General features: G+C 48.9%; 1 protein-coding gene and 1 long non-coding RNA gene across 5 annotated transcripts in view; one reads left to right on the forward strand and one right to left on the reverse strand.

Annotated features, from left to right (window-relative positions):
• TPD52 (tumor protein D52) overlaps window positions 1–26,066 on the forward strand; it is a 194,015-nt gene that overhangs the window by 52,225 nt on the left and 115,724 nt on the right. The window contains exons 2-7 of one of the 4 annotated variants that reach the window (XM_054708230.1): window positions 9,044–9,159; window positions 12,068–12,216; window positions 13,568–13,669; window positions 22,462–22,503; window positions 23,922–23,982; window positions 24,256–24,534. In XM_054708230.1, the coding sequence (XP_054564205.1) occupies window positions 9,044–9,159; window positions 12,068–12,216; window positions 13,568–13,669; window positions 22,462–22,503; window positions 23,922–23,982; window positions 24,256–24,369 (584 nt within the window). In that variant the 3' untranslated portion in view covers window positions 24,370–24,534. Of the gene's footprint in view, window positions 1–8,783; window positions 8,910–9,043; window positions 9,160–12,067; window positions 12,217–13,567; window positions 13,670–22,461; window positions 22,504–23,921; window positions 23,983–24,255; window positions 24,535–26,066 lie in introns of those variants that run through there. The other 3 variants (XM_054708229.1, XM_054708228.1, XM_054708232.1) reach the window with 3 other exon arrangements.
• Window positions 3,744–4,644, reverse strand: LOC129147194 (uncharacterized). Its single transcript, XR_008554526.1, has 2 exons — window positions 4,388–4,644; window positions 3,744–4,024 (listed from the first exon to the last, which is right to left on the reverse strand). It is a non-coding gene; the product is annotated as an uncharacterized LOC129147194 (long non-coding RNA).

Raw genomic sequence — 26,066 nt, forward strand, 5'->3', positions numbered from 1 at the left:
TTTTGGAGGACACAACGCAACCCAGCACCATCTGATTTCAAAGTTCATGCTTGTCTCTTTCTGTTCTTTAAAAAAATCTGTCCCCAGTTTCTTCTTCTCTGTATAGTTTGAACTCAATGATGCAAGATTCTGTTCAGATCTAAAATTGTCTGACAATGGCTGAAAAGGTTTTTTCTAAAATGTTTTTGTACTGACTTCAGAGAGAGGAGGGAGAGGGAGAGATATACAAACGTCAGTGATGAGAGAGAATCATCGACCGGCTGCCTCCTACACACCCCACACTGGGGATTGAGCCGGCAACCCAGCATGTGCCCTCACTGGGAATCGAACCATGACCTGGTCAACCACTGAGCCATGCCGGCCGGGCACAGCTGGCACGGTTTTCATTGATGGGCACAGAAAGTCGTGAAGGAAGCACTTGGTCTTAATTGGGTGAAAAGTCAAGGACTGTTGGGGTGGCTGCTCCCACATGGGGGCCTGGGCTGCAGGAGGTGCTCACTGGACTCCCCATCATGGCTTCATGGTAATTGTAGGTTCGAAATTCGAATGAAAAGGCTTCGCTTCCTTCCCGGGCTGACGTTTTGGGGAGTATGGGGGAGCACGTGGCTGTCCGTGGGAACGTGCAGAGAAACCTCATTGGAATAAACCCTTCCCCATCAGCCGGGTCCCATAGAACATCTTAGCATCGGCTCTGACCCAGCCCTGACTGAGGAGGAAGAGGCGTTCAGACGGGAATCTTCCCCTTCCTCGTTCTCCCCGCTTTCCTCGCGCATCACTCACGTTCTCGCTGAAGCCTGACGAACTTCCTTCTCCTCAGACTAGCGAGTTCCTCGAAGTGGGAAGCATCGTATTTCAGCACAGCTAAGGCACCGCAGGAACTTTTTGCCCTTCTTTTTAAATCTTAAAGAGTTTACTGTCTTACAGTTCCCATGAGTGGGTAGTTGGAAGACCCCACAGATTTCAAGAGGAACCATTGTTTTATGTTCCATTAAGGGGGAAAATTGCTTTAAGTTAAACTGGGGAAAAAAGTTTATTTTTACTTAAGATTTTAATTTTATGCTCATGAACATCCTTTCAGATTTGTTCAGACACATACATTGGTCATAACCCTCCTGTGCACCCTTTATAGAGAAAAATAAGTGTAAGTTTTCCAGAAACACATCCACGTGCCCTAACTTACCGGAATTGCTTGTCAACTAGGAGTAATCCGTGTTTGCTTTGCTTATTGAATGAATGGGAAAACGCCCGAGATGTACCCTCTCTTAAGAGAGCAGTCTCCATGGTCTGAGCCACTCCCACCTGCTCTGGAAATGTTGAGGCCGGGTTGCAGGTGATAAAGCAACTCTGCCCCTCGGACTGCTTACCTGGCAGGCTGCACAGTGCACTCAAGGTCACAGCTGCGAAAGGCAGAACTGTGCCTTAGGTTTGATGGGGACGAAACTCTGGTCTCTGTCCACCTTCTCCATCGCCCCCTGGCCCCAGCGGCCTGTCTGTGGGCTCCAGGCTCCCCCGCCCCAAACTCTCCAAGGGGACCTCATGGGTGAAATTGAAGACTGGCAGACCGTCTGTCTGCACAGCTAGAAGAAGAATTGAGGAAGTGGCTAAAATGTTAATAACCTGGGGGACAAATTATTGCCAATATTCAGTCACTTGGGCTCGATCGTGGTACCTGTGACTCCAGGGATCCCCGTGCGTCCCCACACCCTGTGGGGAAAGCCTGGCCCTCTGCGTCCACCCTCCCTCTGGACTTGGCCTGTGACCCCCCTGCTCATTGGACTCTCTCTAAGAATAAGAGGAAGAGGTTAGTCAGAGAGACCTGCGTTTGAACGTCACCTCTGTGCGCAATTTGCTGACCTCGGAGGGCCTCAACTTCCTGACGGAAATAAATACCCATCCCGGTGCCGGTGGGTAAGTCTTCTGTTTTTATTGATTTTTTATGAGATAACATGGAAATCTCCCTGGTGGCGTGTTAGACCTCAATAAATATCCGTCATATTTCATCCTCCGCCGAGTTTTATATATCTTTTTTTTATTTTATATTTTATTGATTTTTTACAGAGAGGAAGAGAGAGGGATAGAGAGTTAGAAACATCGATGAGAGAGAAACATTGATCAGCTGCCTCTTGCACAACCCCTACTGGGGATGTGCCCGCAACCAAGGTACATGCCCTTGCCGGAATCGAACCTGGGACCCTTGGTCCGCAGGCCAACGCTCTATCCACTGAGCCAAACCGGTTTCGGCTTCCGCTGAGTTTTAAAAGCAGTTTTCCATCATATTTTGAGGGGGAACATTAAAGTTAATATCCAAGTAAGAATTTTTTCGATTACTTATAGTTTTGAGTAATGGGTATATACAGTAAAACGTTTCCATTTCCCAACTTTCATGTTGCGAGTGAGAAATTGGTATCTTTTCTCTCCAAAGCCAGATTTCATCTCTACAGTAAATACTGCTCTCCCACTGGGCATAGGGGAAACGGGGCAATATTAGCTAGGAAATCCCCTAAGGCAGCCGTCAGCAACCTCCCGGGCCTCGCGGACCGCCCGCGGTCTGCTGCTCTAAGGCCCCGTTGGGACCCGCAGGTGTGGGAACGGCCTGTTTGGACCTGATGGAGCAGTTGCTTTTGATCTCATGTGCCAGGTTCCTGTACTCTGTGCAGGTTCTTATTTATTGTTGCTTCTAGAAGCTTCCCAAGTCTGACCTCTTAGTTCGACTCTTTATTTGTATTTTGGAAATCAGTGATTTGAAGCGTGTGCTTTCGAATCAAACCATCGAGGGCCCACACCCTAACTGCCCCGTGTTTTCCGATGTGACCACGGGCAGGTTAACTTCCCTGAGCTTCAGGTGCCTCTCCTGCACGTGGCTGGTGACCCCGCCTCGCAGACACGCTGCCTGTGAACGGTGGACCCCCGGACCGCTCCGCTCGGAGAGGGCAGCCTGCGCTCCGTGGTGGCTGTGGCGGTGGATAGTGTTCCCGGGTCACGCCTGTCTGCGGTGCTGGTGATCTCAACACCCCGCCCCCCCCCCCCCCCCCCGCCCCCCGCCGTTCTCCTTCTGTCCTCTGCTTCCTTTGATTTCCCTCCCGTGGAAACCTCGCCTTTAAAGAATAATGCTGATAATTTGCTGCCACCTGCAGGCTAATATGGGGAGAGCAGGGCACGTAATGTGCTAACTTCGATTCTGAATATAAAATCTCAAGGTCATCTTGGAGGCCCCAAGGCCAACGGGGGGCAACCCCATGACCCCATTTTCTGAGATATTCTTTTCCCCTGGTACTCTAACTAAATACAGGAATGATACTCGAATCCCTTTAGATTCTTTCTGGAATTGGGCAGCTATGCATAAAGCACTCTTAGTAACCAGATCCTGAAGTTTCCTGCTTAAGTAGATTTGCAAAAGGCTGTTGATGAAAAAGTATGAGTCTTTGTTATTTAAGCCACGGTTTAGCATCTGAGTTTTGGGGTCTTGGTGTGTGTGGGGGGGTGTCTTGTTCTAGTTGGAGAAGTAGAAAGGTCTGAGGGAAACATTAAAAGTAAATAATGTTGCCCTGGCTGGTGTGGCTCAGTTGGTTGGGTGTCATCCCCTGGGCCAAAAGGTTGCTGGTTGGATTCCTGGTCAGGGAATATACCCTGGTTTGGGGCTTGATCCCCGGTAGGGGCGTGCAGGAGGCAGCCAATCAATGTTCTGCTCTCACATCAATGTTTTCTTTTCCCCCTCTTCCTCTCTCTAAAAACCAATTAAAAAAAATCTTTAAATCACATTTATAAGGAACTCTCGTCTGGTTCCTTCTGTGGTGGCTGTATGATTGCTGCCTGGATGCCTGTCTTCCATTTTCAGCCTCACACGCCTTTGTAAGGTAACCTGTGTCGGGATGCATTTGCAAGCACACGTGGACCCGGGATGGATTCTCACAGCGCCTTGCCCGCAGTTTGAATCGCCCGCAGTTGGAGTCCGCGCCGTGTCACTGCCGAAAAGCAGGGGCAGGCCCAGTGAGGCCTGGGTGCGGAACTGCAGGGGGAATTTGTCCTGAAACCATAGGGGACGACTGAAGGATTTTAACCCGGGGAGGGACAGGATCACATTTCTGTCCTAGAAACAGCACCCAGGCACCCGTTCACAGCTGCTTAGGGGAACCTGTGGGAGCAGTTATTCTTCGAGCCTCGCCACCCGACTGCCCCCCCCCCCGCCCTGGTGGTGCTGCAGGAGAGGCCCCGGTCTGCCGGCCCCCCCAGTCTGTGGCTTCAGTGGGTTCATGTGCATGGCTGTGAACACCTCTCCGTAGGCACCGTTTCGATGTTGTTCTGCTAGTGATGGATGTCGTTATAATGATAGCTACCATTGTGCAGGTAACATACAATAGGCTGGGTGGCAGGTGTCCTTGTACCTTACCGGATGTACACGCTTGTGTGTCATTGACTCGCCCCTCCTCGTGGCCTGGCTGCTCGCTCGCGCCTGTTGAACGGTGCGGTGTTCTTCCTTCTTCCTGTCCACCTGGCGGCTAGTCTGTCATCGGCTGCGGGCCCCCTGCTCTGGGCGGTGCCACATGCTGCCGTGGCTGAGCTGGCATTTCCAGGGATGATGTGAGGCGGGTGGGGAACAGCCATGGTGTCTGGGATGCTCAGTGGTCCCCCGTAAAAGCACCTGCTGCCGTGGGAGACTGAACACACGCACCTGTGACGTGGAGGCACCTGTGACATGGGGGGAACTGTGACAGGGGGGTAACGGTGACAGGGGGGCACCTGTGACATGGGGGGTAACTGTGACATTGGGTTAACTGTGACATGGGGGGTAACTGTGACATGGGGTAATTGTGACAGGGGGGTAACTGTGACATGGGGGTAACTGTGACAGGGGGGTAACTGTGACAGGGGGGGTAACTGTGACATGGGGGTAACTGACAGGGGAGCACCTGTGACATGGGGGGTAACTGTGACATGGGGGATAACTGTGACATGGGGGTAACTGTGACAGGGGGCACCTGTGACATGGGGTAACTGTGACATGGGGGGTAACTGTGACATGGGGGTAACTGTGACATGGGGGTAACTGTGACAGGGGGTAACTGTGACAGGGGGGCACCTGTGACATGGGGGTAACTGTGACATGGGGGCACCTGTGACATGGGGTAACTGTGACAGGGGGGAACCTGTGACATGGGGGTAACTGTGACATGGGGTAACTGTGACAGGGGGGGTAACTGTGACATGGGGGGTAACTGTGACATGGGGGCACCTGTGACATGGGGGTAACTGTGACAGGGGGGGTAACTGTGACATGGGGGGTAACTGTGACATGGGGGCACCTGTGACATGGGGTAACTGTGACAGGGGGGAACCTGTGACATGGGGGTAACTGTGACATGGGGGCACTGTGACAGGGGGGGTAACTGTGACATGGGGGTAACTGTGACAGGGGGGTAACTGTGACATGGGGGGTAACTGACAGGGGGGTAACTGACATGGGGGTAACTGTGACATGGGGGTAACTGTGACATGGGGGTAACTGTGACAGGGGGGTAACTGTGACAGGGGGGTAACTGTGAGAGGGGGGTAACTGTGACATGGGGGGTAACTGTGACAGGGGGGTAACTGTGACATGGGGGTAACTGTGACAGGGGGGTAACTGTGACATGGGGTAACTGTGACGGGGAGCACCTGTGACATGGGGGCGCCTGTGACATGGGGTAACTGTGACAGGGGGGGTAACTGTGACATGGGGGGTAACTGTGACAGGGGGATAACTGTGACATGCGGTAACTGTGACGGGGAGCACCTGTGACATGGGGGCGCCTGTGACATGGGGTAACTGTGACGGGGAGCACCTGTGACATGAGGGTAACTGTGACAGGGGGGGTAACTGTGACAGGGGGGTAACTGTGACATGGGGTAACTGTGACGGGGAACACCTGTGAGAGGGGGGGTAACTGTGACATGGGGGGTAACTGTGACATGGTGGGCACCTGTGACAGGGGGGTAACTGTGACATGGGGTAACTGTGACATGGGGGTAACTGTGACATGGGGGGTAACTGTGACATGGGGGGTAACTGTGACATGGGGTAACTGTGACAGGGGGGGTAACTGTGACATGGGGGGTAACTGTGACATGGGGGGTAACTGTGACAGGGGGGGTAACTGTGACAGGGGGGGTAACTGTGACATGGGGGCACCTGTGACAGGGGGGGTAACTGTGACATGGGGGGTAACTGTGACATGGGGTAACTATGACATGGGGGGTAACTGTGACATGGGGGGTAACTGTGACATGGGGTAACTGTGACATGGGGGGTAACTGTGACATGGGGGGTAACTGTGACATGGGGTAACTGTGACATGGGGTAACTGTGACAGGGGATAACTGTGACATGGGGGGTAACTGTGACATAGGGGGTAACTGTGACATGGGGTAACTGTGACATGGGGGGTAACTGTGACATGGGGGGTAACTGTGACAGGGGGGGTAACTGTGACATGGGGGCACCTGTGACAGGGGGGTAACTGTGACATGGGGTAACTGTGACATTGGGGGTAACTGTGACATGGGGTAACTGTGACGGGGGCACCTGTGACATGGGGGCGCCTGTGACATGGGAGGTAACTGTGACATGGGGGGTAACTGTGACAGGGGGGCACCTGTGACATGGGGGGCACCTGTGACAGGGGGGGTAACTGTTACAAGGGGGATAACCGTGACATGGGGGGTAACTGTGACATGGGGACACCCGTGACAGGGGGGTAACTGTGACATGGGGGGCACCTGTGACATGGGGGTAACTGTGACATGGGGGTAACTGTGACATGGGGGGTAACTGTGACATGGGGGGTAACTGTGACAGGGGGGTAACTGTGACATGGGGGTAACTGTGACATGGGGGTAACTGTGACAGGGGGGTAACTGTGACATGGGGGTAACTGTGACAGGGGGGCACCTGTGACAGGGGGGTAACTGTGACATGGGGGTAACTGTGACATGGGGGTAACTGTGACAGGGGGGTAACTGTGACAGGGGGGTAACTGTGACAGGGGGCACCTGTGACAGGGGGCACCTGTGACATGGGGGTAACTGTGACAGGGGGGTAACTGTGACATGGGGGGTAACTGTGACAGGGGGGTAACTGTGACATGGGGGGTAACTGTGACAGGGGGGTAACTGTGACAGGGGGGTAACTGTGACATGGGGTAACTGTGACAGGGGGGCACCTGTGACAGGGGGGTAACTGTGACAGGGGGGTAACTGTGACAGGGGGGTAACTGTGACATGGGGGGCACCTGTGACAGGGGGGTAACTGTGACAGGGGGGTAACTGTGACATGGGGGCACATGTGACAGGGGGCACCTGTGACATGGGATGGGCAGGCGGGCTGTGACACAGTAGTAGAATTTAAGGGGCACGAGGAGCTCGGTGAGCAAGGTAAATAACATGAAAACGTGGTACTTTTAAAAACTTAAGGTAAAGAAACCATGATGAGCAACATGCTAACGTTTTAAACAAAGACAAGAGCAGGATCAGTTCTGTGCAAAGCTGTTTTGGAGCTTGTGGCAAAATTTGGGTATTTGCTTCATCGTGGGCTCTGAATTAACTTTGATTTTTACAAATGATTACATTAAAGGGTTAAAATTACTCATAGTGAGTTTTTTGGTGCCCCCTTAAATTTTGCACCGATGCTGTGGGGGCTCACTGGGTGGTGGGTGGAGGTGAGGACAGAGGTGCTGCCCCCTGGTCTTGTGCAGGAATGCTGGGACTGTGGGCTCTGCCTGCAGGACGATCAGGCCCGCTCCGCCCCAGGGCAGCGGGCGCCGCTGCGACTGGTCTTGAAGAATGTGGAGAGTTCACATGGGTGCTGGTCTTTTCTCTGAATATACACATTAGGGGTTGCTAAGGGGACCTGGATAATACACACACACACACACACACACACACACACACACACACACACATACATGTATATATATGTATATGTACAGGGTGGGGCTAAAGTAGGTTTACAGTTGTGAGTATGCAAAACACAGTTTATTCTTATATTATTTAACTAAAGGCCCGGTGCACAAAATTTGTGCACAGGCAGGGTCCCTAGGCCTGTCTGGCGATCAGGGCCAATCTGTGGGGCGACTGGTGGGGTGATTGGAGCCCCCACTCTCACCCGCCTTGGTGACCTGGCACTGCCTGCTCATCAGCCCTGCCCCCCACTGCTGCTGCCAGTCGCCTCCTTCTGTGGGGCAACCAGTGGGGCAATTGGGGGGCCCCCGCTGGCACCCACCTTGGCTGGCGGCCTGGCGCCGCCCACTCGCTGGCTCCACTCCTTGCTGCGAGGTCGGGGCCTGTGGGCTGGGGCAGCTCCTGCATTGAGTGTCTGCCCCCCTGGTGGTCAGTGCACGGCATAGCGATCGGTTATTCCACCGCTTGGTTGATTTGCATATTAGGGTTTTATTGCATAGGATTATTGTATTATTTTCCATACAAATAACTGTAAACCTACTTTTGCCCCATCCTGTATATGAGCACGCCACACACACACACACACACACACACACACACACACACACACATAAAAGCTACGAGAAGGTGTTTCCTACACCCACTCCCTAGTGGAAGGAAACAGGCCGCGTGCTCAGCGGTTCCCCCTCGCCGCGGGGTGCAGTGTGGGTTCACAGCCAGAGGAAGCTAGAGCCTCTGGAGCGCCCCCCGCCCACCCCCGCTTCCTGAGAATTACTAGTGGTGCGAGTCACTAGTTTAGAACTGCAAGCCTCCCAAGATTTCATTCCTGGCCTTGTCCCTCCTCTGCTTAGCATGACTGGGGACGTGAGCAGAAGCTGAGCAAATGCTGTGTTTTCTAAGTTCCAGCTTTGGCAGAGTCGAAGCGGCGGTTTTAGTGGTTAGCGCCGAGTCTCCTGTGGCCTTTCTGGGCCAACGAGGTTGGTTCAAGGGCCAGAGAGATGATGCGTGGGCCCACCCTCATTGGCTTGATTCTGGTGGGGTCGGGGTCGGACGTAAAGGCAGACCGTGTTTAGCTTGCATGTCTCACAGCCTTTCTTTGTAACCCCGACAGGTCTGCTGAGAACAGACCCGGTGCCCGAGGCAGGAGAGGATGCTGCTGCCGCCATCAGTGTCACGGAGACCCTGTCCGAGGAGGAGCAAGAAGAGCTGAGGAGCGAGCTCGCGAAGGTGCGGGAGCATTCCCCCCGGAGCTGGCCGCTCTGCACTTAGACTAAAGCGCCGCTTGGTTTTCGGAAGCTCTCGGTGACATCCGGCAGTCAGGGCCAAGGGAGAGGAAGCGGCGTGTGTTCACTTGTCCCAGAGCGGGAAGAGCAGGAGGGGAGAGAGAATCACTTTGTTTTTGCACGAGGGAAGGTACATTTGGGTAAAGTGGGTCTGGGGAGGAGGGTGATGAGGAAATGGATGAGACGGGTCTTCCTACGGTTAATACCCTTGGCTTCCTGTCTGCATCCGTGACTTTGTTCTACCCTGGGCTGCGGTTTGGATATCAGCACCTTTGAACCTGCTCTCTCTCTCTCTCTCTCTCAGAATTAACCATTTATAGTGTACAGTTCAGTGGTGTTTGGCACAGTCATAACGTGTGCAACTGCCACTTCTGTCTCGTTCCAAGCATTCCCAGCACCCCCAGAGGAGACCCACAGTCATTAGGCGGGCACCCCCCGGGCCCCCCTCAGCCCCTGCCAATCTGTTTCTGTGGGTTAACCTGTTCTGGATATTTCGTAGAAATAGCATTTTCCGGCACGTGACCTTGTCCCTGGTTTCTTCCGTTCAGCGTGTTGGTGGGCGTCCCCCTCCTGTCGCATGTGCTGGTCGTCACTGCTTTTCATGTGAATGACAGTCCACCGTCTGAATCGACCGTATTTTGCTTATCCATCCATCCATCCATGGACATTGGGTGTTTCCACCGTTTGACTCACAGAGACTGAGGAACACTTGTGTGAAAGGATTGTTTGCGTGCCTAATTTCAGTGCCTTTAGCTATAAGCTTGGAGATGCTGTGCCATATGGTTATTCCACAGGACTCTTTGGGGAGCCATCAAAACTGTTTTCCGCAGCAGGGACACCATTTCACATGCCCATCAGTACATCCCTGCTGCCAGCGTTTGCCATTTTCTGTCTTTTTTATTATTTTATTATAACCTATTAAGTGATAACTCGTTGTGGTTTTGATGCTGTTTACTAGTGACCAGTGCTATTGAGCATCTTTTCTTGTGCTTATTAGCCATTTGCATATATTCTTTAGAGAAATGTATATTCTAATCCTTTGCCCAGTTTTTCAAAAACTTTTTTTTGGTCTTTTTGTTGTTGAGATAAGAGCTCTCTATGAGATTTGCAAGTAAGAGTATGATTTTCAGATGTTTTCTCTTCTTCAATATGTTGCCTTTTCTTTCTCTTCATTGTGTCTTATTGCACAAAAGTTCCACATTGTGATGAAGTCCAGCGTATTTTCTCTTTAATTGCTTGTGCTTCTGGTGTTATATCTAAGAACTTATTTCCAAAACTGAGATCATGAAGATCTATCCCTGTGTTTTCTTCGAAGACTCTCAGAGCGTATATTTAAGCCTTCGATCTGTTTGGAGTTAATTTCTGTTTATGGTTTGTTGGCGTACAATTGCTCGTAGTACTATTCTCTTTTAACCTGTAAGGTCAGTAGTGATGTTGCCACTTTCATTTCTGATTTTAGTTATTTGTGACTTCACTTTTATTTGTTGTCGTTCCAGCTAAAGGCTTGCCAATTCGGTTGATCTCTTTAAAGAACCAGTGGGTTCCTTGATCTTCTCTGTTGTTTGTCTGTTCTCTGTTTCATTTACCTTCACTCTTATCTTTATTACTCCCTTCCTTCTGTTCGCTCTGGGCTGAGTTTTCTTTTCTTTTTCTAGTTCCTTAAGGTATGCTATCGCATTGATTTGAGATCTTGCTCTTTCCTAAATGTAGGCCTTAGAGCTGTCACGTCCCCTTGGCGCACCCCGTTCACTGCGCCCCGTAAGTCTTGTGTTGTGGTTTTGTCCATCTGAACCTACATAAGATGGACAGGTTCCTAAAAACTCATAAATGACCATAACTGATCCTCCAAAAAATAGAAAATCTGAACAGACCCACAACATGTAAAGAGATTATATCAGTAATCAAAAACCTCCCAAAAAAGTACAAGACCAGATGGCTTTACTGGTGGATTTTACCAAACATTTGAAGAATGAATGCCAGTGGATTCTTCCTCACTCATTCTAAAAGGCGGGATTAGCCTGATCCAAAACTCAGACACGTGTCAGCCTCATCCTGTCCTGCCTGTGCTCGGGGCTTCTCCACGAAGTCTTTCCAGCTCTGCTCCCAGGGCATTTCAGTGCCTGAAGCCAGGTACTTGTGAGGGCCTCCTGAGTCACCCACCTCCTCACACCAGGCACCTCACTGGTTGTTGGCCCCACGGGGGCGGGGGGTGGCTGTTCTTGGAGCCGGGCCCACTTCCCACCACCTCCCTAAGCGGGTCAGTCAGCACCAGGTCCACAGGGACTTCCATGGGGCCGGACGCTCAGGGAGACAGTTAGATCTCTTCGTGGCTGTGGCTTTGGCAGGCGCTGGGGCTGATGTTTCCCATACAAACGCAGATGGTGTATGCAGAGAGGTTGGATTTTGTGCGTGTTTTGGTGGGAGCTGGAGATTAGCTTGAGATAGTATGCAGATACCGGGTTTTATGGGCATTCGAGTAGAAATGTCCAGCAAGACATGTGGGCCAGAGGTCAGGCGAGGGGTGTTAGGGTGATGGGAATGTTATCTGGGTAGAGGTTTGAGTCCTGAGGCTGTGAGACAGCTGAGTAAGGACGTACAGGGACAGGGGAGAGGGTGAGGGACTGCAGAGGACCCCGCCACATGGAAATAGCCGGAGAGGAACGAGAAGCCTCACCGGAGAGATGAGCACATCGCCAGTTTATTAACAGCATCCTCTGTTATCTAGAAAGAGACAGATACAGTGGATCAAACATCGTTTCAGAATGACGAGAATTTTGAGCATAGTTTTGCACTAACAACCTTAACTCATTGAATGACCTTGCTGTGTTCTCACCCCAACCTCTTGCTGGCAGGTGGAAGAGGAGATCCAGACTCTGTCTCAGGTGCTGGCCGCGAAGGAGAAGCACCTGGCGGAGATCAAGCGGAAGCTGGGCATCAGTTCCCTCCAGGAGCTCAGGCAGAACATCGCCAAAGGGTGGCAGGACGTGACGGCGACGCCTGCGTAGGTCCCCTGGACCACACGCTGGTCTTAAAGGGCGCCTTTGCTCCTTTTGTCTGGGGAGGGACTAGGGAGGCAGTGAGGACGAGTCTGCAATTTTCTTTGTACTAAGCAGGGCACTTTCCCCTAACGCTCCGGCGTACCTCAGTCTCCTGTGACTTTGGCCTTCCAGACTGTTGAAGGGACTAGAAAGAAAACCAGCCTCAACATGAGTCGAGGAAATACCATTTACGTTCCAAAAGTGTTCTGTGTGGACTTGCCAGACCCGCACATGTCGTTTAGTTCTGAGGAACGGGGTAGAGTGGGTGGTGAGAGAACCTGAGACCAGATGGGATCAGGGCAGTCTGAGTCACAGACCGATCAGAAAGGGGGGCAGGATCCTTCTGCCCTCCTCTCTATTCCCAGGAGACTTTCGGGTCACCACCTCTGACACGTGCTGGCGGCAGAGGCCCACCCTTCAGCTTTCAGTCATTTCGATCACATGATGCGTTTTGTTTCCCACACGAGGAGGAGCACACGTCTAGCAATAGATTCCGAGCTGTGCTCTCTGTCACCTGCATTCAGTCCCATCTGCTGAGCTGGGGACCCGCAGCAGTGAGGCCCACTGACCTGACATGACTGCACCCGGGTGCCCACCCCGGGGCCCCCTTCCACCCAGACATGGCGGCAGTGGGAAGACACGCAGGAAACCGTGACACTGCGTTGGTTTTTCATATTGACCGCGAAAGGGTCGTTCTTTCCTATAATGTGGGTTCTGGACCCCTTTGCCGAGGGCTTTGCTAATCCCTGGGGAGATGAGAGAGGGAGGCGGTGAGTCAGACCTTCGTGTCCCCGCAAACAGCACAGCCAGTTGTCACGGTTATTCTAAATATCAGACCTGGAGGTCTCTGTGGAGCGTCCACCAGCCCTTATCGGGTGGCTCTGCAGACGTGCCGCGTTCCCGAATTCTTCGTGCTCATTCGGTGCATGTGGGTAAGGAAGTGCGCGTGGGCCGACCTTGCGCCCGGCCCGTTTGTAGGGAGGGACTTGTGGAAGGTGTGTGAGGAATTTGACTTCATCTTTGTTTTGTTTGCTTACCCGGCCAAGGCGAGGGTAAGAGGGGTCCTTTCTCCCAGCCTCTGGCTCACTGTCACTGTTGCTCCGGGACTACTTTTAGCCCTCGCCCTAACCGATGGCCCTTCCCAGGCCTCTGTCCTCTGGCTGTCCGGGCAGCGCAGAAGGTTGTGTCCGCGGTGATGGTTAAGGATTTGGATGCCGTGATGAGGCCGACCCGGTCATGGGAAGGATTTTAGATGATCTAGAAATGAAGGTCAGCTTCCCTTTCTTTGATCTGTTCTGTTCTAATTCCATACAGATACAAGAAGACATCTGAAACCTTGTCTCAAGCCGGACAGAAGGCATCGGCTGCTTTTGCATCGGTGGGATCGGTCATCACCAAGAAGCTGGAAGACGTCAAGTAGGTCCTGCTTTTCTGGCTCGTTCTGTGGCTGAGGCAGATAGCAGTGTGCGTGGTTGCCTCAGTGCCCCGGCTCTGGTTCCTGGTGACCCTGGATTCCGTGCCAGGGCAGCGGCACGCCTTCAAACCAGGGCCTGCAGGTCCCCCAGGCCTGGCCCTCTAACCTTTAGGTATAGTGTTCACAGTAACCACCTTACGAATTCATTTAAGGTTCTTGAACAATTCTGGTTGTGAACTTTTGTCCTTCGAGTCCTTCCTGATCATATGGAGTTAGTATGCCCCTTGTATGCAAGTTGTAGTCATGGGCCGAGCCTGGTGTCTCCCTGGGGGTGAGTCCAGGAGCACCAAAGCGCATGCGTGGCCTGAGACCTGCCTTGCCTCTCCGTGGTGCGTTTTCACACAACGGAGACACGTACCACACTCACGTGTGCATTGCTATGCACTCATTTATAGGCTGTATCTGTGTTCCTGCTTATGCCCAAATCTTGATTTTGCACGGTTGCTTTTTGTTTTGCAGTTCTGTTTTAGTTGAGTCTGCAGACTTCTCCTGGCCATGTTGATAAACCCGCTTCCCGTGTGTGCCCCCACCACGTGGATAGAGTAGCACTGGAAAGGATGGATGTGGCTTGAATTGGCTGCGCTTCTGTTGGCATGAAAGATTTGTTTTAAAAACAAAACCCTTAGATTGCATGTCTCTGTGCTTTTCGTTTGTGGGGACAGACCTTACAACCAGAATTTTGTTGGCTGAACAACTTTGTCGTCCTGAGCATAAGGCGGTGAGCGCAGCGTCCTTGGACCTGCTCACGATGACAGCCCCCTCTCACGCTCTCAGCTCCTGTCTCGCTGACTCAGCTGGGTCAGAATCCAGCTCAAACCTGACTTTGGAGAAGGGGGTGATTTAATTGTTTTAGATTTACCCCAACTTCCTTTCTTTTTTAATGCTGGCTCTGGCTTCTTGCAGATTGCAAGCCTTTTCCCACTCCTTTAGGTAAGGAGCGTCCGCGCCGTCAGGCGGCTCAGCGGTCGTCTGCCGCGTGTGCTTCCTTAGGTTGTGGTGCCGAGTTGGATGGTCGTGTTCGTCCGCTGCCTGACTTTCTTGCGTTTGGAATACTTTTCTCTCGGGTGCTGTTCCTGTCTCTAAGGGAGGGTTTCTTGTAGGCCATGGGTAACGAGTAAATGAAAGAACTTTTGACATTGTGGCTCAAGGGCTGTGCATATGATTTTGACATGCCTTTTTTACTTTCATTTTTGTAAAGAAACATCTCTGCCATGGCGTGCAGAACCCCTCCCTTCTAACGTCTGACTGTGTGTGCGGTGCGTTCATTTCTTTGGTGCCCTCGTAAGGACGCGTCTGCCTGCTCCCGCGTGCGCTGTGCCGGCCCGGCTCGCACCGGCAGTCTGTCTCCTACAGCGGGCCCGAGTGTCTTTTATGTATGTGGCAGATATACATACGATAAAATGTGTGTATGGTAAAACACACATGAGATAAAATATACTAATACTCTGCACTTTTTAGTACCTGTTTTACTAGCTTAAAGTTTTACTATTTATTATTTCTTTTCCACCGTTATATTCTTTAACTGTGCACTCAGGGACGTTTCCCGGGCGTTAAAGGGAAAATAGAGTCTATTGGGCCAAAAGGGAAAGCCCATCAAAAAGACGTCAGGCCAGATGGTGCCTTCCAGAAGGAGCCACCGCGATGCTGGGGGCACCGCTCCCTCCCCGTACAGATGGCTGAGCGTTAGGCAGGCGGCCAGGGTGGAGGGGTCCCTGGAGAGCAGGCGGAGGGCTGAGTGGTCGCCATCTCTGTCCTGCCATGCGAACGGTCTTCTCGGTCACTCGCTATCCAGCTATTTGTCTTCTTAAGCAAACGGGGACTTATGGCGGAGGCCCTTCTGTCCTAGGGACACAGCCCTGCAGGTCAGAGTAAATGTCATGTTGAGATAAATGAAGTCTAAATATTGAACCATCTAAAGCTAAAGTGTGCTTTAAAAAAGCAAGAAGTCAGTGATAGGATGGGGATTCTTTATCTTCAGTGTTCAATTAAAAATGGTCTAAGTGATAGAGACTTAAAATAAAAAATACAAAAAGTCAATGAAACCAAGAATTGATTCTTTGAAAGGATAAACAAGATTGATGAACCATTAGCCAGACTCACCAGAAACAGAGAGAGAGGACCCAAATAAACAAAATCAGAAACGGAAGTGGAGAAGTAACCACTGACACCACAGAAATACAAAGGATTGTAAGAAAATACTATGAACAACTATATGCCAACAAGCTGGACAATGTGGATGAAATGGACAAATTCCTAGAAAAATACAATTTTTCCAAAACTCAATCAGGAAGAATCAGACAACCTGAATAGGCCAGTAACAACTGATGAAATAGAAGCAGTAATCAAAAAACTCTCAGCAATAAAAACCCGGTCTGGATGGTTTCACAGGGGAGTTTTGCCAAACATTCAAAGAAGAACAAACACCTATCCTCCTCAAACTATTCCAGAAAATCCAAGAGGAAGGAACACTTCCAAGCTCTTTTTATGAGGCCAGCATTATCCTAATTCCAAAACCAGATAAAGACACTACAGAATAAGAGAATACAGGCCAATATCCCTGATGAACATAGATGCTAAAATCCTCAACACAATTTTAACAAGTTGGGTCCAGCATTGCATTAAAAAGATCATGCACCATGACCAGTGGGATTTACTCCAGAGATGCAAGGCTGGTGCAATACCCACAAATCAATAAACATGACATATCACATAACAAATGGAAAGTCACATGATCATATCAAAAGATGCAGAAAAAGCATTTGACAAAATCCAATACCCATTTTTGATAAAAACTCTCAGCAAAGTGGGAATAGAGGAAGTATATCTCAACATGATAAAGGCCATATATGACAGACCTATAGCCAACATCACACTGAATGGGCAAAAACTAAAACCATTTCCCCTCAGAACAGCAGCAAGACAGGGATTTCCACTTTCACCAGTCAGGTTCTACATAGCACTGGAAGTCCTAGCCACAGCGATCAGACAAGAAGAAGAAATAAAATGCATCCAAATTGGAAAGGAGGAAGTAAAACTCAATATTCTCAGATGACATGATATTGTACATAGAAAACCCTAAAGACTCCATCAAAAAACTACTACACTTAAAGAATTTGGCAACGTAACAGGATACAAAACTAACACCCAAAAATCGATGGCTTTTTTATACACCAATGATGAATTCTCAGAAAGAGAAACTAAGAAACAATCCCTTTTTGTTGCTTTTACCATTGCAACAAAAAAAATTAAGATACTTAGGAATAAATTTAACCAAGGAGGTAAAAGACTTGTACTTGGAAAACTATAGGACATTGAAAAAAGAGATAGAGGGAGATATGAACAAGGAGAAGAGTGTACTTTGTTCATGGATTGGTTGAATTAACATAATTAAAATGTTCATACTATGCAAGGCAATCTAATCTATAGATTCAATGCAATCCCTATTAAGATACCAATAGCATATTTCACAGATCTAGAACAAATATTCCAAAAATTTATATGGAACAAAAAACAGCAACACCTTGAATAGCTGGAGCAATCTTGAGAAAGAAGAACAAAGTTGGAGGGATCACAATACCAGATATTAAGTTATACTGCAAAGTCACTGAAATCAAAACAGCCTGGTACTGGCACAAGAACAGGAATATAGATTAAATGGAACGGAACAGAGAAGACCCCAGAAATTGACCCAAACCATTACACTCAATATTTGACAAAGGAGGCAAGAGCATACAATGGAGTCCAGACAGTCTCTTCAGTAAATGGTGTTGGGAAAATTGTACAGATACATGTAAAAAATAAAATAGACCACCAACTTACACCATACACAAGAATAAACTCAAAATGGATAAAATACTTAAACATAAGATGGGAAACCATAAAAATCTTAGATACCAGACATATCTTGTAGCAATATATTTACTGATACAGCTCCTAGGACAATGGAAACTAAGGAGAAAATAAATAAATGGGACTACATCAAAATAAAAAGCTTCTGCATAGCAAAGAAACCATCAACAAAACAAGAAAGCCCACTGCATGGGAGAACATACACTGAGTGGCCAGATTATTATGATCTCTGACTGCATAATAATCTGGCCACTCAGTGTATGTATGTATATATGTCTGTCTGTCTGTCTGTCTATCTATCTATTAGAGGCCTGGTGCATGAATTCGTGCATGGGTGGGGTCCGGCCAGCCTGGCCAGGGGGAGGGGACATGGGCAGTTGGCCGGCCTGCCTGCTGGTCGAACTCCTGGTCGAGGGGACAATTTGCATGTTAGCCTTTTATTATATAGGATATACACTGAGTGGCCAGATTATTATGCGTTCAGAGATCATAATAATCTGGCCACTCAGTGTATTTGCCAGTGTTACATCCGATAAGGGTTTAATCTCCAAAATTTATAGGGAACTCATACAATTTAACAAAAGGAAGATACACAATCCAATAAAAAAAATGGGCAAAGGACCTAAATAGACACCTCTCGAAAGTGGACATACAGAAAACCAAGAGACATATGAAAACATGCTCAAAGTCACTGATCCATCAGAGAGATGCAAATCAAAATGACAATGAGGTACCATCTCACACCTCAGAATGGCTATCATCAACAAACGACAAGTGCTGGTGAGGATGTGGAGAAAAAGGACATACAGATGGCCAAGAGACATGAAAAAATGCTCCAAGTTACTGATGTATGCAGTAGTAAAAAAGAAGACTCTCTTACCCTCTGAGACAGCATGGAGAGACCTGAGAGAATCCTGCTAATGAAACAAGTCAGAGAAAGACAAGTATCTCATGATCTCACTCATATGTGGAATCTAAGTAACACAATAAACTGGTGAGGGGAGTGGATCCAGAGACTGGAAGCACGGAGCAGAGTGTGGAATCTCAGAGGGAAGGCGGGGAGGGCGGGTGGGTGGGTGGTAGTAATCAACCACAGACCTTGTATGCATTTATGCATAACCCATGGACACAATAGGGTGGTGAAGGCCTGGAGAGGGGGCGGGGGCGGGGAGCTGGAGGGTGTCAATGAGGGAGGACATGTGTAATACTTTCAATGATAAAGATTTTTTTTAAATGGTCTAAGTGCTCCAGGTAGCTGTTTCGACAGTTTTATCTAAAGCTATGTGAGTCCTAATACATATTCAGTCCCATCATCCATCCTGCAAACATCTAAGTGGCTGTTGGAGGCAGGTCCAAAGCACAGCCCCTCACCCATCATGGTTCCTTTGGGGAAGACAAGGACATCGTGGGTGGGTGGAGCGGGGAGGAGAGTGGGCCTGGCAGGGAGCTGGGAATGGAGAGCTCTGTTCCTACCTGGTTACCAAACAGTGCTCGGTGTGATCTGAACACAGACCTGAAAGCCTGTGGCTCTGGAGAAAGGACGTTTGGTCAGGATGCGCACTGCTTTCGCTCTCCCTTTGGAAGAGCCAGCAAATGCGCGCAGGCGGAGCCTCAGCGCTTCACGGAAAGGCACCGTGGCGCTGCTCCTCCCCTCCTTTCATCTTTCAGGAAATGTTCCTGAGCCATGCGCTCCTCCTCCGATGCGCTCCTCCTCCGTTGCCAGCCCTGTTTTTAATAACCCATTGCGTGCCAATATGTGTGAGTTAAAGTAAGGCTTTTGGTTAAAACTTGGAAATGAGAGAAATAAGATTATCTTTGAAAGCTAAATTTGATAATTCTTACAGATTAAAACTTGGGGAAAGTTATTTAAAAAATAATTTCTAGTCCAAGAAGTCCTGATTGTAATCGGGTTTAATGTGTTCGTCTATAATAGAAAACATACCTAACAGGAAACATGTAAAGAAAACCACATCTTTTATTTATTTTATTTTTCAAATAAGTTTTTATTGATTTCAGAGAGGAAGGGAGAGGGAGAGAGATAGAAACATCAACGATGAGAGAGAGTCATTGATCGACTGCCTCGTGCACGACCCCTACTGGGGATTGAGCTGCAACCCAGGCATGCACCCTCGACCGGAATCGAACCCGGGACCCTTTGGTCCACAGGCCAGTGCTTTACCCACTGAGCCAAACCAGCTAGGGCAAAACCACATCTTTTAAATCAGTGAGTCGCAGAGGCAAATACAGGCCATTTGCCCCGAGGACCCCTCAGGGAGGGAGCTGGGATAGTCTCACTCTCAGCAGCAGGCGTTTTCTGGACGTAGGCGCCCTGAGAGTGGCCGTTAATCCTGTTAAGTCCCCTTTGTTCTGGCTCCTCGCTCACCCAGAGGACAGTGGCAGGCATCTCAGTCTGCGGGAATTGTGGGTATTCTGCTGAATGGAATTGTAGGCTCAGCAGCAGTTTTTATTTTATGTTGTCAATCAATAAATTAGCATTTGGGATTTGGATTCTGTCTTAAGCCTCTAGCGGGTGTGTGAGGGGGGGCGGCGAGGAGGAGGGATCTGTATATGACGCCCTGAGAGGCAGGTGCAGTGCGTGTGGGAGGCGGAAGGAGTGTTAGCCTGGAGGCCCTCTGGGGACAGCCAGCTTTCCCTGGTGGCGTGTTCAGGTACAGCCTCTCCTTTGCTTACCTTCTACATATATGTGCTCAGCACTGACTCTTGCTTTAATGTTTTGAGAAAAAACAAAAAACATTAAACCACCCCTTGGTTCTGGTGTTGAACATCCATGCTAGAGTTATTAATAGCGTATATAATAATTCAGTAGCCTCGTTAGGCAAGTATTTTTGGTATACTTAAGAGGAAGTGCTAATTTGTCTTTATTTCCAAAGGAGATTTTCTTTTTAACATGTGTTTCTTTATATAAGCCTATAGCTATTTTTTACTTGTTCTGGGTTCCTCTGCGTTCTTGCAGCTGGCACCTGGTCCCCAAAATGTCTTCCTGGACATTTGAGCTCAAGTATCTACCACTGACCGACCGCGGCTGAGTGTCCTGATCACAGCCTCTCCAGACGAGAATCCCAATCGTCTGAGCTCTCTTTTTTCCATTCAGTCCAAACAGTTCGTAGATCACCAGGAGGTTAGCTGTGGTCCAGGTGTCATGTGACGCTGGCCCAAGTGCCAGTGGCAGTGTGGCTGTAGGCAGCTTTTTTAGGGTCCCAGAAGGGCCAGTAACGTCTGGAGTCCTTATACTGTGTTGATTTTTATTAATTTCCATCCTTCAAATATGGATCCAACATCAAGCATGCAAAGAATTAGAAGACTTCTCTCAGAATAGATTCCCACCATTCTAGGACAGAGAGAATGCTGAGCTGTGTGCATCTTTTCCTGTGTTATGAAGACATTAAATCTGAAGATGTCCACGTGGTTGGTTTACTCATTATCTTGACTACACCAGCTGCCAGCATATTTTGATTTATATCAAGGTCATACTTCATATTATTACATATTAATGCAAAGCTAGATTTGGGGAACTGCACTGGAAACACGCTGTCACTTGTAACAGCTGAGTCTTTGAGAAAATTAAATCACACACACACACAATTTTTAAAAAGAATAGAGAATTAGCCCTGACCGGTTTGGCTCAGTGGATAGAGCATCGGCCTGTGGACTGAAGGGTCCCAGGTTTAATGCCAGTCAAGGGCATGTACCTTGGTTGCAGGCACATCCCCAGTAGGGGGTGTGCAGGAGGCAGCTGATCGATGTTTCTCTCTCATCGATGTTTCTAACTCTCTATCCTTCTCCCTTCCTCTCTGTAAAATATCAATAAAATATATTTTTTAAAAAAGAATAGAGAATTAATACCTTAAATTGTCTGTCAGAGTGTTTGTTCTAAGCCGAATAACAGCATCCGTGGGATTCAGTGACTGTGAGCCCAGGAAAGGCCATCCTGTGAGGTAGCCTCTGTGGGAGGCGGCTGAGAGGAGGCGACCTTGACCCTGAGCGGTCAGTGAACGCATTGCCCTTGAGTAAGAAGTTGGTCCTAGTCAAACAGGGGCCGAATGTTATTTGGATGACCATTAAGAACATTTCATTTAATTGATAGGAAATGCAAGTGTTTCTTACTAGAAAACTAATATGACTACTACCAAGGAAGCATATGTAAATCATTAATATCACCAAATAGGCGATTTGCTTTGAACTTTCCTGTTCTGGTGACAAATACGTGGGAGAAAGATGGTCAAGGAGCCCTCCCTGGCCTGGCTGGTATGTGTGTGTACCTGTATGTGTGCGCACTGATTTTTGAGGGGAGGTGGTGAACATTAAATTGGGAGTCCCAAAGACCTGGGTTCCATTTAAAAAAAAATTATTTTCATTGATTTTAGAGAGGAAGGGAGAGAGAGAGAGAGAAAACATCAATGATGATAGAGAATCATTGTTCGGCTGCCTCCTGCACGCTCTCTTCTGGGGATTGCTCCTGCAATTGGGCATGTGCCCTGACCGGGAATCCAACTGTGACCTCCTTGTTCATAGGTCAACGCTCAATCACTGAGCCAAACCGTCTGGGCGATCTGAATTTCATTCTTGATTCCGCCGTAACCTTTGGTGAATCATTTACTTCTGAGCCGGTGCTTGATGCCCAACAGATCCAGGTGGAAACAATTTCCACGTGCTGTAAACATGCAAGATTGAACTGCTGGCTGTTAACTACTGGCTCAGGAATGGAAGTACATATTAGAGTAACTTTGACCCCCTCCACCTCAAAAAGTAGATAATTCTTTACAGTGCCACAGGAACATGCTTCTAAGAGCCAACTTCTGTTTATTTTATCATGTCTCATCACCCGTGTACTAACTTCATTTTTCTCTTTTTAATGCTGCCTTAGTATACGCTCCATTCAGCATTCAATTAGCATGCCCGCTATGAGGTAAAGTATATTTTTACAAAGTGTTGTTCGTCTTCTGCTTTCTTAGTCTTTGATGAGATGATCACCAGGAGCTTTCTGAAGTAGAAGCCAGAGTTCTCCCTAAACAAACCGCTCCTTTAGGCTCTGGATCAGTTTTCAACTGCTCCTCCTATCACGATAGGATGGGTGTGAGAGCTCCATTAAATGTTGTGATTTCTTAAAAAAAATTATTTGTTTTATTTTGTAAATCTATTGTTTTATATCTGAAATCTGTTTCATTGAAAATATGACCACGACTCATCAAATAAACCCTTTCTTTCTCACGAATACCGGTGCCGGACCTCTGTCCACCGTAGCTTAGTCACACTCCCCTTTCTCCACCCTCTGTTTCCAAGTCCCTCATCCCACGGGGACATTTGGAGCCACCGTGACTTAATTCTGTCCTCTTTCATCGGGACGCCCTTGCAGATCCTACAGGTTAGGGCCTCGCTTGCCTCCCTGGAGAGGCAGGTGGAGGGTCTCCAACAACCTGTTCGGCCTAACTGTCCGTGGGCACAGAACCACCTGGAGGGCTTGTGAAGGGCCCCTGCTTGCCACCCCCTAGAGTTTCTGATTTGGTCCGTCTAGGGTGGGACCTGAGGATCCGCATTGTGAACAGGTTGCCTAGAGCTACTGATGCAGCTGGTCTGGGACCACACTTTGGACTGGCTGCCCATTGCCACTGTGGAAGGAGGAAGGCCCTGTCCCCTCCCTCACCTTCATCTCGGTAGCAGGAAGGATATTCGAGGTTGGGTGGATAGTAAACGGCAGCCATCCGATCGGAGCGACCAAGGCCCTGCGACCCCCCTGGATGAACGTGGATGGGCATGAAGGCGTGGGAGGGGCTTTCCGTGGGCACAGAGCTTCTGCCCCGGGGCAGCTTTGTGAAGAGGCTGAGCCAGGTTTCTGGGCTCCTTCCCCATCTATTATGAAGCCCCCGGGAAGCTGATTCCTGTTACGGGACTGCCTCCGGTTGGCCTGTCCTGCCTGATGTGGATTCACGCAGGAGTTGTGCCAGGCAACGTGTGGACTTAAACACGAGTTCTAGAGCATGGTGCCTTAGCCAGACTAAACTGACCCAGCAGGGACATGTTGGTTGGGGAAGTGACAGAGTTGGTGTGTTACCTGACTTGTTTTGTTGTCACACATGCACTTGACTATATCTCCATTTATATGTCTTATACCGGCTTTGTTCCTGGGCCAAAGGCATCCCTGTAGAAATCTTAGAATAGAAGTGGACAGTTTTCCACCTGTGTGTGCGCCTGCACACCTGTGGGGTCAACCAAGATATCTGTTCTTCTGCTGAGAGTAATGGCTACGAGGAGTACAGTCAACTAATGATGTTTTCAAAATTTGTGGCTTTCTTTTTTTACTATATATATATTTTTTTCTCTCCATAGAAACTCCCCAACTTTCAAATCATTTGAAGAGAAAGTTGAAAACCTAAAGGCAAGTAGAGAGGTGAACATGGCTTTTTTGTTATCTTGCTTGCTGCCTGAACTCTCTTTGGTGTGGGTAGATTACTATTTTTAAAATATTTAAAGAACTTTAATAACTTTATTATTTACATGATTAATATATTTAAGGTGATCCGTTTTAATCAGTGTTCTGAATGTTTTGAGTGTATGTTGTAGCATGGTAGCATCCTAAATGCTGAAAAGAAATGTGTAATTTCTTAGAGTCAGCTAAGTTTGTGTTTCATGATATCTCTTTCTTTTTGAACTTCTTAAAAAGTCTAAAGTAGGGGGGCCCAAGCCTGCCGGAGGCGATTTCGGAGACGTCCTGACTTCGACTGCCAGTGCCACGGCCTCGGAGCCGCTTCCCGAGCAGACGCAGGCGGGCCCGTGAGTGCTGCCTGTGCCCACCTCTGCCAGATGCTGCCAGCGAGACCCAAGCACATCTTGTCAGCGTTCGTCGCCGAGAACTCCCTCCCCGCGTGCTTTCGTTTAGCCTTGTGTATTCCTTTGACTAGATAGTCTGTGGGTTAAACAAATAAAAATACCTTCACCTCTGTCCCTGGGAAACCCCTTCACTGTGCCTTTCGGGCCCTTGACGTAGGCAGCACCATTACACACCGTGGTACCCAGGAGCCTCGCGGGGATGCCTGGAGCAGAGGCAGGCTGTCCGCGTGGCTTTCCTGCGTTCCCAGATCGCTCTGGGTCTGGGCTGCCAGTTTGGTCTTTGTCTTCTCTATGATTTTCTTTTCCTCCTTTTTCAAGCCTCTGTATGTTTGATTTCTAACTAAAATTGTTCCTTTAAGTTTTCTGAATCCTGGTTATTAAAAGTCTTGGCATAATTTCCTTCACCTCCAAGGGGAGAACTACCAGCTGCAGACATTGTGGAGTAGACATTGTTTGGGTGTGAGGTTATCTTAGATCTTGGGTGTCTGAAGACAGAAGACTAAGTACATCAGCTCTACATCCCACTAGTTATCTATATATAGAAAAGCCCAAGCAACCGTTACGACCGAATGACCAGAACTACCGGTTGACCAGTCACTATGACGCACACTGACCACCAGGGGGCAGACACTCAACACAGGAACTGCCCCCTGGTGGTCAGTGTGCTCCCACCGCCAACCTCCCACGGCCGGCCAACCTCCCGTGGTCCCTCCCTGTGGCTGGCCAACCTCCCGCTGTCCCTCCCCCCGTCTCTCCCCCCCGGCCAGCAATCCCCAATTGGCCCAGCCCCAATTGGGACTGGGCAAGATGGCCTCGATCATGGAGGCCATGATCGCCGGCCAGGCCTAGGGACCCCACCCATGCATGAATTCGTGCACTGGGCCTCTAGTAGTTTTATAAGCGACAATATGTACAGTAATTCTAACTCCTTAGTGACTGGAGAGTGGGACCCCACATCCTTGTCACCATTTGTGACAGTAGTCATTTCAGTGCACTGGTTCTTATGCCACATACATCCCCTGTTTTTCACTGGATTAAAGTTGTGTTTCACAGAATGCGGGATAACATTCTGAGCCAAGCAGATTGTGTTATCAGTAGGTTGACATAGGAACACTCTCATCAAATAACAATTCAAAAGCCAGAAGTTTTTCAGACCTAGCTAGAGGTAAAAATGCTAAAATCAGTCACATTAGGGAAATCATTGCTGTCTTCATTTAATTCATGTCCCACCATTTAAAAATAAGAAGCACACAGAGTTATCTAATATAATTTGAACAGATTTTATACTAAGGGGTTGGTGATAACTCCACAGGATTTAATGCATTAATAAAAATCAACTCACCATTTTCTACTGACATGTTTTCAGTGTGTTAGAAATTATTACATGATTCTGCAGACGCGTGCCCTGCTTCAAACACTGCGTGTCAGGACTGAGTGCACCGAATACTCTGGAAGGAACTGCATGGAGGCATGTGCTCTGTTAATTGTAACAGCTACTGATTCGTCACCACTACCCTTTCCTTCTGCTGTGTATGGTTATGGCTTACAATGTTGTATTTGTTATTTATCAAGTTGTGATAGTTTTATTATTGTTTATGCCCGATGTTAATTGCCAAGCTTGGAGTGACCTACAGCGTTTTTAAA

This window comes from Eptesicus fuscus, chromosome 19, assembly GCF_027574615.1.
Source record: "Eptesicus fuscus isolate TK198812 chromosome 19, DD_ASM_mEF_20220401, whole genome shotgun sequence".
NCBI classification, from domain to species: Eukaryota; Metazoa; Chordata; class Mammalia; order Chiroptera; family Vespertilionidae; genus Eptesicus; species Eptesicus fuscus.